Consider the following 16,773-nt stretch of genomic DNA (forward strand, 5'->3'; position numbering starts at 1 on the left):
TTTGTGAAGAATTGCTGACATCTATAACAAATCTATTGGTTGGCACAGCAGCTGCGCAAGGTTCAGGTGATAAAAAAGGTTCCACAGTTAAATGTAGAAACTGAAAACTTTTCAGCATGTTTAATAACCTCTTAACCGCATCACCAACCCTAGTTAAATATATTTAGTTGATTCAAACCAAACAACTTGGGTTTTAGCAAGTGTGAAACAGTTATCAACATCACTGCTTGTCAAACTGTCCACCAATCACCTTCAAAACGACAAAACCAAATAATTCTGCAGAACAATGGGTGCAAAAACATATAAAGCTCAGTCAAGTGTTGGGCTGTTGGCCAATTCACATGGCACATTTTCCTAGTTACAGTACCAAGCCTGTGCCATGTGCCAGACCAAAGACATCTTCAAGCTTCCCTTCAACACTCCCCTCTTATCCATTCCTCTGTTCAGCCCCTCTAGGATTCCAAAAGACTATGCCAACGGCAGACCTGCTGTCCTTTGGACTCTTTCATCTCGGTCCAATGGGTGAGCTCCTCTTCCCCAGAACTGTTGAGACCCAATGAGATCCAGCCAATCATCTCTTTGCGTTTCATGCTGCGTTTGTTGTAAACAGAGAGGATGAGGGTCACATCAGACAGCTGGAACAGGGCAACCTGGAAGACAAATGTCTCCTTGTACATGGGGTTGGGCTGTCCGCGACATATTGATGTCTTACACTTGGACATCTCTTGGCCCATTGAGTTCAGTAAGGTCAGCTTGACATATGTATCTGAGGAGAGAGAATAGAGATAAATGACAACATACACACTTCAAACAGTATCATATGGCATTTACATGATTAAAATACTAGTAATTACAATGTTTGAAATGTAAAATATACATTTTAAAGGTGATCATAGTCCATTTGATTTGCATTTGCAAAAAAAAAGTACAAAAAGCACCACAATGCATAAGATAATTTATGACTTGCAATACTAGGATGAGCCTTACCATGGCTCAAAGAGAAAAAGGGAAATAGAATTATAATTGAACCATGACACTTCGAAGACATTTTACCCATATTTAATATTTTGTATTTCTTTCAGAATCCCAGTGCAAATTAAAAATCATTCCATATTCAACTCATCAAATTACCCCCCAGTGGGGAGCCATTCCTTTTCAACTATTCTCAAGCAAACATTCAGGATTTCTTTTCCACTTCCCTTTCTTTTCATTGCTGTACACCCCGACAGAACAGCTGATGACGACAAAGACCACAATATCAAATTGTAAGAAACTGCAGCGAGAGTACCAATCATAAAGGATGTTTCATCTTTGTCCACCACCGTACTTCACAATGATGTTATACAATCTTCACTTGTGTTTGTGTGGGTAAGGATTTAATTATAGGATATTCTATGCTTTTCAGAGCCAGCTGTGGTTTTCAAAAGTGTAGCTCACTGCCTAATATTTCACCTTTATGTCAAAGAGAGCGCTTTGACATAAAAGGACCTCTAAAATAGCATTGATTTCCTTGTTATATGTAGTTTCATGGCTTCGATTGTTGAGCTGTGGATATCTCAATTGGCCAGCACTTTGTTGGCATTGTTAGCAAATGAGAGCATTTGTGACAGACAACTGATGTGTCTAACTGAATGTTACAATTGAAAACTGGCTTTTTCCATCCCAAATTGTAATCCCAAAGGGATAAGGCTTGGTAGGACTTAAGGGTTCATCAGTGATGTCAAATGATACTCTCTATGCAATCTTATCCATCAATCAATAAGCAAACACCACGACATCTTCTGTCCATGCTGCTTCATGAATGATTAGTAAAATAATAGGAGTGACTGCATTTCGAAGTGTAATGAATAAATAATTATATTTTTATTTTAAAGAAAGCATCTTCAAAAATATAATTTTGTGTACACATATTTTGTGTGCAATAAAGTGTCACATTTGCCTGAAGACAAAAAAGCTTTGTTTTGAAGAGGCAAGCAGTTTTGCACCACACCAAAATAAAAGTAAGCAGGGAGCAAGGCCGAAGGGTGGACTGGGAGAAGCATGCATGATAATTAGCATAACATGGTGGATGATATGACAGAATACAGTATTCCCATTCATACAGTTAACTAGTATACAAGGATCTGGGTTAGCATCAGCTCTTCATGGATGAGTCCTAGTGCTAAAATGTTAACCTACTACCAGGCTAGAAAATACAGTATGTATATAATGGTTACAGGCTCAATGGTTCAATGGTGTTTTTGTGTCAAGGTTGGATTTTTTCAATCTTGTCTCTACCCATGTCAAATGATAAAACTCTGAAGTCAATGATCTCCTACATCCATGAGAATACTTTGCCATCCAAGTGCGCTGTACATACAACTAGGTGCAAATCTGCATTAAGTAGGCCCTCACCCAACGCAAAACGTAGGCAAAATAGTCCAATCGTTTGTGTTCCGTTTGTGCAGTAAACCTTCAAATTTGTGCTGCAGTCATTATTTAAATATTAAATAGTATTTTATTGGTTATTAAGTGGTCTCTCAGCCCCCCAACATGCTCAGAATTTGCTCAAAATAGTTTTGCTTGTTTGTTTGTGCTTTTGTGCCGTTCAAAGTTTTTTATGTGCTGCTTTGGTTTTTGAAATATTAGACGTTTAATTATAGGGGATGACCTCACCAGCCCCCCCAACATCCTCAAAAATTCACTCAAAATAGGTTCAACTGTTTTTGTTATGTTTGCGCTGGTAAGTGCTGGTATGTACTGGTATGTGCTGGTATGTGCTGGTAAAAGTTTAATTTGTGCCGCTTCATTTGTGGCACATACTTAAAACTTAAGGCACTAACAAAGCACACATATACAAGACTGTTTTGAGTGAATTCGCAGCATGTCGGGGTGCTGAGTGACCTCAGAATGACCTCAAAAATATTATTTAATATTTCAAAACTGACAGCACAAACAAACAATTTAACTGCGTAAACGGAGCGCAAACGATTTAGACTATTTTGGGGAATTTTTGCATGGGGGGGCTAACTTCACGCAGGTCTTGGTGCAGAGCATAAGCTATATTGGAGTGAAAAATACAGTGAGAGAAAGAGTAATGGTAGGGAAGGTGGCAGACACCTCAGTCTGCTAGACAGAGACTCACCTCTGATAATATAAACCTGTCCACCTATCAAGTGTTTTAGACAACAGAACAACCCATCTGACAACAAGGGTTGGGAAGCAGTAAGAGAAACAATGGACCAAGATGTCAATAGGTGGGGTGAGAGTTCAGGTGCAGACATAAGAAAAAGAAAGAGAGAGAACACAAACAACAGCAGGAGAGAGAAACAGGGTCAAAAAGTCAACAGTATCACACAAAGTTCAACAAGGGTCTAAAATTGTTTGAACTTGCTGGATCCTCTGGTAACTTGGGGGCTGGGTGGGAATATGAAAGGAAAGGAGGATCAAAACAGAAGGGACAGATTGCAGTAGGTTGTGCAGTAGGTAGTGCATGAATAGAGATCTGATGGTCTCAGACTTTGGATATGTGAAATTAGCAATGCAGTTGCTCCGAAGTTGAGGGGTAGTTCAAATTAAGAGTTTGAACAGGTGAACTGATGGATTTAGCACAAGTGGCCTTATCACTAACCAGACATGGACAAATGGTAAAAAGATAGAAGTCAATTACTATTTACCATAAACTATTATTGAGCGTTCTTCAGTCTTTTGGTCTGATAAATTTTCTCTATAATTGTACACAGGGATTTTCTTAACAGTGAGACACAAATGTATGAATTTAGAGTTATGGAATCTTTTATTTCATGTTAGTTCTCTATTGACCTTGAGCTATTTTCTTCGATACTTTCCCTGTTTTCAGCTACTTCAAATATTTTTGTAGAACGCTTTAGTGTACTTACTGGGTGGCTTATTGGCAGCCAGGTTTTTGAAGTGGCTGCCTTTGATGATTTCCACCGACAAACGCCCAGTGGTGGCGTTGTACACGAGACCCACCAGGATCTCTGCCATGGAGCCCTGACTGACTGTCTGGAATGAAGAAGCACTCCCGCTGCATGACAACTCTGAGAGACTGCCTTGGGATTCACTACCCTGCAAACACGTAGGTATTGGCAAATTCAGGAGCAAGATTAATAACAATTCAGCAGGACTTTGGTTTTAAAAATGTAAATAAGAAATGTTAGAATATCCTTCTATCACTGTCCCACAGAAATATGTAGACTACTCATAAAGTGTTGGAGGAACTGCGTTAAAGTAATACGTTAGACTCGACTACTCATATTACTTTTTTTATAAATAAAAAAGTAATTTAAGGCGTTAGTTTTGCACTTCAAGTACTCTGTTACTTAAATTACTTAAGTAATTAAGTAACATAATACTTAGTACTTAAGTTACTTAAGTAATCCATTACAGTCAAAATGTGTTTCCCTGTTTCTTTTGTTGCCATGAAAGAAGAAAAAAAACTGATGCACTGTTTCTTTCATAAATCTTGGCATTTAACTGCATAAAATGAAAGACAATTCAAGTCAGAAAGACAAAAATAAATGGAAATGTATACCGTAACACAACAGTCTTCAGGCATAAGAGTTTAGAAAACCCTTTGAGAAACGCCAGGCTAGTTTGATCTACTCACCGGAAGTGCACAGCAGGGGTCCAATATAACCGGTACTGACATCTTGCCCTGAAGATTCAGCTTAGTGAGAAAGAACACCTTTTCTCCCAGTACCTTCTCCTTCTTCATCCGTCGCACACTGTAAAGGCGGAATCGGATAGCGTAGTTTCCGATCATATCTGACTCCACGTGACTAAATCGGAAGGTCTCTGTGAACACAGGGCAAGGCCCTTTCTGAATGCTCGTCTTTGCCCGCTGTTTTTTAGTGGGCAGAAGAACCATGTGAACCTGCCAGGAGATGTTGCCTGTACGTTTAAGGGCGGGGATGTCAGTGACAGCTGTGACTGTGACTGTGAGCCGCTGGTCCCCAGAGTCGTAGTCAAGCACGACATCTAGGGTGCCGTACTTGGCCACTGGATCCGGCTCATAGCCTTTGGAGAGCAGCACCATTGACCCTCTTGCTGACATGTCCTAAAGAAGGCATACAATAAGCTGTTAAAATGAACAAAAAAAAAACAATGCTATACCAATATGCTAATCAATGCATACTGTATTGTATACGCTCCAAAATGTTTTTTCCACGACCACAATCAATGCTACTTATACAGCAAAGAATTACTAGGTACTTAAACGACCGTTTGAGACATATGTTTGATAGCCTCTTAACAGTTGCGCATGTGTAAAGTTAATGCTTACTAAGTTCTCTATTTTCTACTTTGGAGACCATAATAAAAGACACAGTAGGGGATTCACACCACATGTGAACGTGAATCAGGACGATCAGAGTTACCTTTGGTTTCTGATGTGAATCTTTGCTCTTGTACCATGCCCTGTACAAGGGTTTCTGTGAGATAAAAACATAAACAATTTATATGACTTATTTACCACACAGACTACTGACAGGGAGATCCTTTTTTCAATGTAAAGTGAATCTATGGAATGATTGATAGTTTGAACATTTCAACTGAAAAACGCTGACATTCAAATTAGGGATGTGCATTTGACATGACTTCACTGTTAGAATAGTATTCCTTTTATTTAGATATCTGGATAGCAATTTTTCTTTTTATGCTGCTGTGGTTCTGTCATGTAGCCTAATTAGTCTGACATGACTATTATATAGTGAACACATAGATACCACTAGAAATTCTGGCAAGAATTGTGAGTTGAGTTAGGCCTTAATAAAGAAAACAACTGAATGAGACAAGGAACTTCAAAACAATTTTTCATTCTCAGACGTATGCTCTTAATCTGTGCGCAATAACACTAACCCTATTACTATGTTAAATAAAAAGTTAAAAGATTCATTGGATACAATTACATTAAGTATGCTATCCTTGATCAAAAGACAAACATGGAGAAAGAAGTCTAAATAAATCATTTTCTGACGCTCTCACCTCTGGGCTGAGCACAGCTGTGCTGTCACTGGGTACGTCCTCCTCATAGCACTTGTGTAAGTAGTTCTCCATCTCCTGACCTCCGCTGCCCTCACTTGGGCACTTGCCATAGGAGTGGTGGGGACTATCAGTGTAGGAAAGGTCACACTTGGTGTCGCCCAAGTCCGAGGGTGAGCAGGACATCCGTGGGGAGCCGTCTTCATCCTGGTAGGGCGGCGGCTGCAGCTCGTCCAGCGGGGGCGTTCGCCGCATCCTCTGGATGCAGTTGGCTGGGTGTCCAAAGACAGCGTATCATTTTTAGTTTAACACATACACAATAGACAAGAGCAAATACAACTCTTTTTGGGCTCACAATGAACCACCGTTACCAATTGTATTTACTTTTCTGGCACATACTGGCACATGAGCCTAGCATACTGTTTCCGCATAAGTTGTGTGACAAACCATAGCTCAGATTCATATGCACTTTCTTAATAACACATCAGATGTGCTACCTTAAAAGGATTTTACTAAATACATTCTGTTTGTCTATCAAACACTACACTTCCAAAATGGGTCATACCCGGATATTTCCAACAACTGATGCAAGTGTAGAGTTAAATTAACATAACGTAAGTACTAGTTCAACATGTAACAACATGTTATTGACTAAAGTTGAACCAGTATCTACTCACCATCCTCCACAGAGGCCTCGCTGCTGTAACCATCATACTCCACAGATAGAGGGCTGTATTTCTGCCTGGTCTCCCAGCAATAGCCCCTTTGCTGCTGAGGGTTTGTCCTGCATCCTTGTAGGCCTTGTGAACGATTGACTGCCTCCTGGTATTGGCCCATCACTTCGTCCTCACTGTCAGACGAATCAATTAGGTCTTCATCAGGGTAGACCTTGTCTAGGGGGAAGGGAGAGATCAAATGGTGTGGTAACTTTGAGTGTCATAAACCTTCAACTCAAATTACTTGAATTTGAGGGAGGTTTGTCTGAGAGTAGGAACACAGGAAGTTGGTATGAATGTGATTGATTCTGCCTTCTAGTCTAATGGATACTTACACATGTTCCATATCATGCATCATATTTGGTAGATACATGCCAAATATATGTTTTATTATCTTTATAATATCTAAAAGATCGTTGTTACAGTCCACCAACAGCAGAGAGTAGCAGAGGTGCATTAATTAACTAGGTATGTTGTCATTGTAACAACTGATCTGAAATTGGCATACCTTCATTTCATTTCAACTGTATGGGTCAAACTATATTATCATCAGTGTGTTAATTTAACAACTGAAGACATGCAGCACATTCATTTGAATGAAACCCTATGACAGATAAAACATGAGTTCAGAGCACCTCTATGACATCACCGTGAATCTGACAAGAAAGCTTAGATCATAACAATATCCATGCCGGCCATAAAAATAATATTTTGTTGAATAGTTCTAAAGTTTCCATGCAAAGTGGGCTCCAGATTTGAGTTAAAATGGCAGAGGATGGCAATGTGAAATAAGGGCTGGACTGTCATGGAAGTAGTTTCAGATTCATATCCGGTTACAAATTAATGGGAACACTCAAGAGTTGTGCTGAAATTAAACAATTTTAAAAACAGTGTAGTTAACTTAACCGCTCGTTGAAAAAGGTAGCACCCCACTTGAGCCAAAAGGACTTAAGGAAAACCACCTTGTAGAAGAAAGGAAAAATTAGACACAGAACCTGAGTACCCTATGTGACTGAATCCCAAATTGAGGACACAGACAGAAAGTTCTGGCAGGAAATGATATAAAATGAAGTCTTGTTTATCGTCCTGGTATTGTCAGAATTGTTTTTCCTTTTATGTCAAGCCTGTTCAACTTTTCAGGTCAGAGTTTTACATGAATCAGCTTCTGAAATATCTTTGACTTGATGGAAATACCTGTTTATTGATAGAGAAGTGCCTACTGTTTGGAAGAGATCCAGGTTATTCAGGCTATTTGGAGAATATGTCGGCCAAAATCTTGGAAAGAAGAGTACTGCTTTGTAAAAAAATGCTATGGTTTAGGAAGTGTGTATCTGTGTGTGTGTTTGTGTGTGTGTAAGAATATGTGTGTTGTCTGTGTCTCTTCATTAAAAAAGGTAACAGATAGAAAAAGAAGGGGGTGAAAGTGCAGTTCCAACTTACAGGTGTTATGAAACTCTACACTCGCCTCTCAAATGTACTGCATATTAATGGCAATATTTCCAATGCAGGAACAAGGAAGAGAAAGGTCCCTACCCTTAAAGTCTCCTAATGCTCTTTACCACTAGTTAAACCAAAACTTAACTCCCTCTAAACTCAACATGGTGATCTCAATTACACATTTGGAAAGCATATTGTATTTAATCTTGCAACAAGGTGAAGTCTGTTGAGGGCCAGTTAATGCTTTTCTTTTAGAGCATTGTCAAGATTCTCTGGGTGTGGAATCTGGCATTCATGTATGTGTGGCATCCAGACATCTTACCTTGCACCTCCTTGGTTTTCCCAAATTTGTCAAGGCATTGCAGGTTGCCAGCATTCCCTGGTGTCAGTTTGTTGTTGAGGTACATGAACAGAAGAATCATAAGGACTATGAAGACTCCGATGGCTGTGAGAAACCCCAGTGCCTCTGGAGAGACTGCAAAAGGGTGAAAAACAAGATAGAATCAATTAAGATTATTGTCATCGATACAAAAACAGAAAATGAAAACCTTGATTTAGATAGGCCATTCCATCTGAAAAGAAAAAAGAATGGAGGATGCAAACAGACAGATGGCTTTCTAATTCTCGGGTTGTTCGAAATCTGCATCTTTTCTGCTAAGAATCTTCAAGGCTTGAACGTAAGAAACCATCGGGCAACAAGTTACATGCAACAAAAAAAAGAAGAGTTATAACTAGAGAAGGTAGAATTAAAAATAGATTAGTTGAGTGAATGTATGGATTGGGACCGCATCAGCTGTCCGTAGTCCACACCAGTGTATTGATATTGAAGACGTATTAGATAATACCCCATTACTCTGAAAGTACCAAGTCAATGAAGGGAATAGTTAAGACAAGTTCAAGAAAAAATCAATCTATTTATTACATATGTAAGGTGCAAGTGTCTGATACACTCAAGTTGAGTATCTCAGAAGAAAGGACAATGAATACAGGAAATCAAGGAAGTATATTGTATCACAAAATGGCAGGATACAAGATGATTAGCATAGCCTTCGCAGGCAGAGGAAAATGACACTGTATGCTAGATAGCTTTTCTTGAGGTCTTTAGATAGGGCTCCAAGAAATGGCCTTGTTACTCCTTCTATTTTCCTCTTTCAAAGTTGCATGGCAGTATACACTTTGGAAATATTGTGACCTCTGACTTCCATTAGTGACACAGGCCTTTCCTAGTCGCACCTTACAAAGACCAACCTTATGGCTATGCAGGCATAAGAAAACAGCATAATGACAGTAGATAGGAATATTTCTTTCTATTTATGTGCTCATGAACTTAATATAGCAAGGTATAGATCAAACATTTGTATTATATTCAGAACATTTCAAACAGTATAAAAGTAATAAAGTAATTGTTATCTTTAATTGTTGTTAACTGATCAGTGGTTTAAGGACAGACCTTTTCATTATAAACTGCCAATCCAAGGTCAACACATGCTGCTGCGGTGAACAAGCTAGCTTCTACTAACGCTACACACACAGGTAACTAGATAATTTTGTTAGACACATTTCCCAAAAACTAAATTGTTGTTGAATGTGGTTCAGTGCTTTCTGACAGGTATGTTTGAAACTGAGATCAGTTTTTGATATAAACAGAGTAGATCGATTTCAAAATTGCAACGCACAAAAGTTGAACTTAAAGGGGGCACTAAATAATTTCAAATACTGTAGAGGAAGTAGAGAAAAAATAAAATTAATTGTTTAATTTGTTATGCTCTGCCCTATCCTGTCTGATTTATTTGAGTGTGGAACAGACTGGAAAGCAACTGTTTTATGTAACGCGCAATAAAATTATTGATACTGCATGTACTAATTTACTGGGTCAGCTGGGGTCAATGTGACAGACGGGTTCGCCTCATGGGCATTGAAAGTCCTGCTACAATTATTGTACTGTATGTATTTAATTTGACTTTCATGGTATCTTTTCTCAAAGAAATAAGTACAATGAAATGAATTATACCCCTTGATGTATTTTCCTATAAAAAAATTTGTGGACAGAATATATTCACTTAAATGCAGGGTAGGTAAGTTAAGGCTTAAGTTTGAATGTATCCAACCCAAAATATTCCACCCCAAAACACATGCCTGACTACTGCATGAGTGCATGGACAGAGTGTGCACAGGTAGGTAGGTAAACAAGCAAGTAGCCCATCCAATCACTGCACTCAGTCCCAATATCATCCAATCATTGCAATCAGTCCAAACGACTGGTCCTGTTTATTACAGTCATGCAATGGCCGCAGATTTATTTTATTGTACTGTCATAGCATTTGATTTATTGATTGCTATCAGGATGTAGAGTTTATTTATTTATTTATTTGAGCATATACGCCTTTAAAGATTACATTGTGGACAGAAGAATAGTAAATGCTAACTTTTGAATTGAAGGGTGCAGTAGAGCTGCAAATTGTTGTTCTCAATCATGTTATTGGGTCACTAAGGGCATTTACCCATTACATAACGTCCAGAATGTCCTTCACAGCAGCACACAGTATATGCAAATCAATGATTTTGTGTGACAACAAGCAATGTTATCCAAGGTGCACAACGTGTTATTAACATACTGAACTTGACAGTTTCTTGATTCCCAATGTCCTAAATTCATTTAAACAGGTGAGATATTATGTGTCATATTCTAAAGATCTTGTGTAGTAAAACACCATTATGATTTGGATCAAAAGGATCCAAATCAATCCTCATCCAATACATTTGTCTTGCTTTACCACTGTAAATTGAATATGCTTGCGACCCACAATGTCCCAACCTTAAATTTAGAATTCCCCAAATCACTCGTAACCAATATGAAAGACTCTGAGAGATGGAGATTTCCTTGGATAACAATTGCACCTTGCAGCAAACCATTGCTCTATGAAAACAAGAATGTCATATTTTTAAGGTCAGAACAATTTGTGAGGCCTTTCTCAAGATTTGTGCACTCTCTCATCTCAAACCAGTTGTACTATTTTCAGTTACATAAATTATTTGTCCAAACTTTCCATGTCCACAGGTTCCGTGTGCTCACATATGCAATACTAACAAGACTTGACTGTGACTGTCAAAAGTGAGGGCTCCCAAGCACTCAGATCCGGTCAACCGTATAGGTTATGTAGGCAGCCCTCAAAGAAGAAATGAAGAGGTGGCTTTTGGGAAATGGTGGCCACCTTAAAGCCAGGGCATGAAGCATCAAGTGTGCTAGGACCAGCACTGCAAACACCTCACATCTTGATGAGGCCCAAAAGACAACAATAAAAAATTTAAAAAAATAAACAAGATGAAGTTAGACAGATGTAGCATGGCAAATCATAGAAACCGACATGACCATCCTGACAAACCAGATGATTGGGGATTTTTTTACAGGAAGGTGACATAGGAGGAGCTGTCTGGGGTTATGAGTCCCTGTGTTTTCGCCCCCTACCTTTTCTGATGCAGATGAGCTCATGTACTCCACAGTTGCGCTCACCACCTGTAATGAAAATGCATTTTAAAGACCCACAACTGGATGGAGTGAAAAGTGAAAGACAACCAGGTAACAAGGATGTTTGACAGAAGATGTTTTTGGGGACTGAAATGCACAAAAGACCAGCACAAGAATTAAAAGATACAAAAAGAGCACCATTTAATGCCATACAACTGATACGGCATGAGATCGTTCATACTAAAGCGCCACCGACAGGGGTGTAGATTGGGTGCCTGGGGCACAAGAATGGCCAGAAACGGCACTGTGTTTACTGATAAGTTCATTTGTTTTCTTATTTGTCAATTTACTGTATGAACTCCAGGATGAATCCGCAGAGACCACCTCTGTATGGAACTCCCATATCAGACTACAGAATGAGAGTGTCTAAGAGTTGAACCAAAGTCATATACATGTACCCAGAACTCCTACTACACAGAGTGACTGCATGTCCCCACTGTAAAGAGCTAATGTACAGCTGTGTCCGGAGTGAATAAACATTTTGACCATCAGTACCACGACACAACATGAGTCAGAGATGCTCTTTCTGATTTCACATGGAACTGTTTGAGTTCAGTCAGTCATGTTACTTATATATCGCCAGATGTTAAGTACACCAAATAATTGTACAATTTTTCAGACTACTAGTACATGTAAGATTTTTTTTTATTGGATGACTGACATTCTTTGAAGTATAGTGGACTGGCAACGCCATTTTTAGATCAACATTCAGTATTTTTGTTTCCATGCAGATATTAAGGACATCTTGGATTGTTTCAGTGTGATATTCTTGCACTGTAGAATGTTACAAATCTGAATGTGTCTTGGGAGATTAACATAAATTGTTATTCTCTGTGTTACTTCGGCCTGGCAGCATTGGAAACACTCTTTAAATGTATTCCAAGTGACACATTTTTAGGACCGACCTACTGTTCCAATATTCCATCAAAAGTGAGAATTAAAAATTTTGAGTTATTTTAACTGCTGCCAAACCACAAAGTCAAATTAGAAAAACAACAACAACAACAACTGTTGTTAGACAAGTTTTGTACAGTCTGTGTAAGGTCACAGAGAAGAGGATGCTTCAGGCAAGGCTACCTTAGTGACAGACCGCATGTACTCCATAATGTGAAAACACATTATCCCATTCATAAGGCACAATACATTTTTATGGCATTGTTATTCATTCCCCAACCCCTTTATAAAGCCAGAAAACATACACAGTCAAACACAATCTTTCTAGATATGTTGTCAAATCTTGATCACTCAACAATAACAGAGGATACTTGGATCTGTTTGTATGTGTGTCTGTCTCTATCTGTGTGTATGCATGTGTGTACCCAAAAGATCAAACATTCCACCTAGGGGTTCAGGCCTACACTCTCCTAGTACAAGGCCCATGAGGAATCACAGGAGTGCAAAATAAACATTCTAAAAAAGAGCAGAAGGAGGACAGGGGCAGAGGCAGAGACACTGAAAAACTAGGGAGCCAAGTCATGCATTCAGGATGAGCAAAAGATACCAGGAGTATGTCTTAGATACAAAATGACCTAGAAAGTAACTATTGTACAATGCATGGAAATCTATGTCACAGTCATTTCAGTCAGATTACAGATAGGAATATATTTCTCCTTTGATGGTTCAAACTATGGTTTGGATCAGCCATTTAAATATTGCCACAGAAAGGAATAATAGCAAAAACATCCATTCACAGTTACTGTAAGATGTAAGTTTCTACACACTGTTGTATGTAGAAACCATTTCAATATTAGTTTTAATATCAGTGTTGTCAAATGTTTTATTATACTGCATTATAATGTATACACAATGCATCTGATAACTATATACTATATACTATACTGTAGATCGTATATAGTATGCATACACGTACATGTAGATTGTATACAGTATGCATACACTGTAATGTACAGCTTTAGCTGTCTGATATGGCTTCCAACATTTAACAGGTTTCTCACTAAATGGATCCATGACACAGTTCAAGTACTGTATATCCCGACTCAAACATCAGTAATATCCTTCGGATAACAATGATTTAACAATGTTGAGGTTTAAGATATACGGATAAAGAAACGGTGGTGTCCTTGAACCACTTGATTCTGCAGCCTTCATTCTCCTTTCCTCACATCCCAGTAAAGCACTGAACCTCGTTGTCAGCTAATGCTACACTAATCCCAGATAATACACTCCCACTCCTACTGAGCACAGGCACTCACGCTGTTTCACACACACCTACACACACACCTACACACACACCTACACACACACCTACACACGTGCTAGCAATATCAAATCTGAATAGTTTTAGGACCTACGTTTGTCCTGTTTATTGTTTTATGGCACGAAGAATAAAAAAGATTCAAGATTCCACTGACCCAACAGTGATAAAAAAACACTCAAATGCTATGTTTGAAGTGTGACTACAAAATAAAAGTATATTTGTGAGTTTAGGCTGAATTTACCATTAGTGGCTTTTATGAAATGTAGTTACTTATGTAGTTCCTAAGTAATCAAAGAATCACATTGTGCATAGCTGAGTAATTTACTTTGATGAAATGATTAGTACACATGATTATTACAGATACACATTCCTGACCACCCCCCATCTGAGAAAAGTCTAAAATAAGAAAAAAAAAGATAAACACTTAAAAAATAAAGGTCTTATCTGAAAAAAGTCTATAGCCCACACATATTGTCTTTTTTATCAGTGAATCTGTTAGCTCAGTTTATCCATGCTAGCCAGTTCTTAACTTTTTACAAAAAGCATTCTCATCTGATCCCGCTCTGGTTGATACAGCAGACTCTCAATGCCCTCCAAAAGTGTATTCAGTACATTTAAACATAAACAATGTACACAGTATATGTATACATCTAAATTTGATAACATTTCATTTATCATATTATTTGTATCATATACTATGTCTCCACTAACGACTGTATTGTATATCTGAAAATTACAAAACTCCTCAAAACCAACTCTGGCATCCTTATGCCTGTTAAGAGTTTTATTGTTTTTGTATGCGTTTGTAGAATATATTCCTGCTGTAGTCCTGTGGGCAGCTAGCTAGCCAATACTAGCCACTGAAAGCCAGACTATTCAACAGGTAGCTAACACTATGTGTTATAAAACAAATCCACACTTTGACCTTTCTACCCGTTAAGACATCCTTACAACAGTTTACCAATCCTTGACTTTTTAGCCCCCTTACTGCTCAGTGATGAAGTGGATTTAGTTTCTGTTCCATATACAGTAACTAGTTTATATGAGTCTTGTTGGTGTGTTTCCAACAAATAGTGCAGTACCAGTTGAACGCTAGGTGGCTAATGCTAGTGTAGTGCCCGTTGGTGGCAAATTAGTTTATATTTGTTCTTTGCGAACTGCTTGGGTCCTGAGCAATACACCTGTTGAACGATGTCTTGTTTCTGAGATCATCAAGCCACAGACAGACAAACCCACAGCAATTCCTGGATTTATAGTTTGATTTATTGATCCCTTATCCACTAATGTGATGTATAGGCTACTTAAGTCTTTGTTCTGCTAAATAAAATATGGTTAAAACATTCAGCTATTCCACACCATCTTGACAATGGTTTAACCTAGATTACACTATGTAATCTACTGTACACATTAAGTTGTAGGCTTGATTTATTTTATTAAAGCAGTTTAGCCAGTATAAAGTCAACACACCTTTCCAAGTCAAATCAAGACAAACATCAAACCAGTAGAGCTGTTCAAAGAGTATATACAAAACACTGCAGTGCTCATTGAGCACAACAATGTTGTGGGCAGACAGGAAACAGCATTTCAGATGAGTGTGTGGGTGCTGCTGTGGGAGTCATAAGTGGAAACCAAGCAGATACACAGTAGGCTACAGAGTTCCATATACATTTGAGAGTATTACATAAACAAAAGAGTGAAACGTAAAATCAAATGAAAATAACCCTAATGGAATTATTCTTCATTCTGAACATGTTCACAACAGAAGTCATGAGCACATAGGCAGTATAGATTGCTAATTAAAAAGCTATACATTTACTAAACTACATAAACACGTTACAATGGCATAATTTTAAAGCCAAACATTGAGCCTAAATTGCTTAATCAATATATATTTGCAATTTTTGCTAATTGGTAGCTTGCTATTGAAAACCATCAGCGTGAAAAGGAGAAACATGGCATGATAGACCAACTGAGGTTGAATAGAGCACAGAACTAGGCTCCTAAATGGGGCTCGATGGCAGTGTGGAACACCAATTCAGAAACATTTGTCCGCTTGTGAATTATGTTCGGTCGATTTCTTTAAAACCTTTAAGGTTTCGACACACACATGACAATATAACAACCGTCTTCCCTGGATATATAGTAGCTTTACGATTTGTCGAACTTGCAATAATCAGGCTAAAAATAGAAACTACTGTATGCCTACATGTCCCGCTTTTCCAAGCGAACATGGGGTGTATAAGAAACAACGCATCGAGAGCTGTCCTTTCAGCACCACATTATTTTCACGTCCAGTACGCTATTACATTTTTACAGTAGTATCCTACAGACCGTGAGATAACACCGTGCTTCCTCCCAAACCCTTCAGAAGAGACCAAACGATTAAAACTTTTGCAAATTTCCGTAAAGATCCCGATATTCAGTCCCTGCTTGAACCATTTTAATTTGCCTCTGTTTCTGGTTGACGAAACGCTCGTCAGCGTGCATTATATTCAAAGTGAGTTAATACTAATAAGAGAAGTAGCGTTATTGGCCTACTTACCATCAATCGCCATGATGTTCTGTTTGGATTCAACCAAAGCAGGCGTTCAAGAAGGGGGAGCGGCGCAATGCAAGCGAGTGGGAACGGAGGGTGGCGTCATCACATGATACCGTTTGTCATTTATGCTCACCTATGTTAGACTGGTTGAATACTGATTCACCTAAAGCATTTTTGCTTGACTTTTTATTTCATTTATTTGTGTGTAAGACTTTTGCAAAGTATTGTATTCCCCCCCCCCCCCCCCTTCATAAACTACTTCATAAAAACCAAGTAAATATATTTTACAAATGCATAATCAGCCACCACCAGCCTTTATGTCTAACCTTTCAAATCAAATCAATCAAATGTATTT

The 16,773-nt window shown here is 38.5% G+C and overlaps 1 protein-coding gene across 2 annotated transcripts; it reads right to left on the reverse strand.

Annotated features, from left to right (window-relative positions):
- Positions 1-172: 172 nt before the first annotated feature.
- On the reverse strand, positions 173-16,449 carry syt14a (synaptotagmin XIVa). 2 transcript variants are annotated; one of them, XM_084683297.1, is made up of 9 exons: positions 16,422-16,434; positions 11,602-11,649; positions 8,458-8,610; positions 6,660-6,875; positions 5,986-6,254; positions 4,610-5,059; positions 3,879-4,068; positions 3,125-3,181; positions 173-766 (listed from the first exon to the last, which is right to left on the reverse strand). In XM_084683297.1, the coding sequence occupies exons 1-9, from the start codon at positions 16,432-16,434 to the stop codon at positions 453-455; spliced, it is 1,710 nt and encodes a 569-aa protein (XP_084539423.1). In that variant the 3' UTR covers positions 173-452. The 2 variants fall into 2 exon arrangements, with proteins under 2 accessions (XP_084539423.1, XP_084539424.1); XM_084683298.1 differs by lacking the exon at positions 3,125-3,181 and having other exon boundaries at positions 16,422-16,449.
- Between the last annotated feature and the right edge of the window lie 324 nt (positions 16,450-16,773).

Source organism: Hypomesus nipponensis, chromosome 3, assembly GCF_054491055.1.
Source record: "Hypomesus nipponensis isolate SF chromosome 3, ASM5449105v1, whole genome shotgun sequence".
NCBI lineage: Eukaryota > Metazoa > Chordata > Actinopteri > Osmeriformes > Osmeridae > Hypomesus > Hypomesus nipponensis.

Excerpts from the sequence above, each read along its gene's own strand:
- syt14a (XM_084683297.1), bottom strand. Across the intron at positions 6,255-6,659 it reads CGAGGCCTCTGTGGAGGATG|CCAACTGCATCCAGAGGATG; the intron begins GTGAGTAGATAC and ends TTGGACACCCAG. Across the intron at positions 4,069-4,609 it reads ACCCCTGCTGTGCACTTCCG|GGTAGTGAATCCCAAGGCAG; the intron begins GTGAGTAGATCA and ends ACGTGTTTGCAG.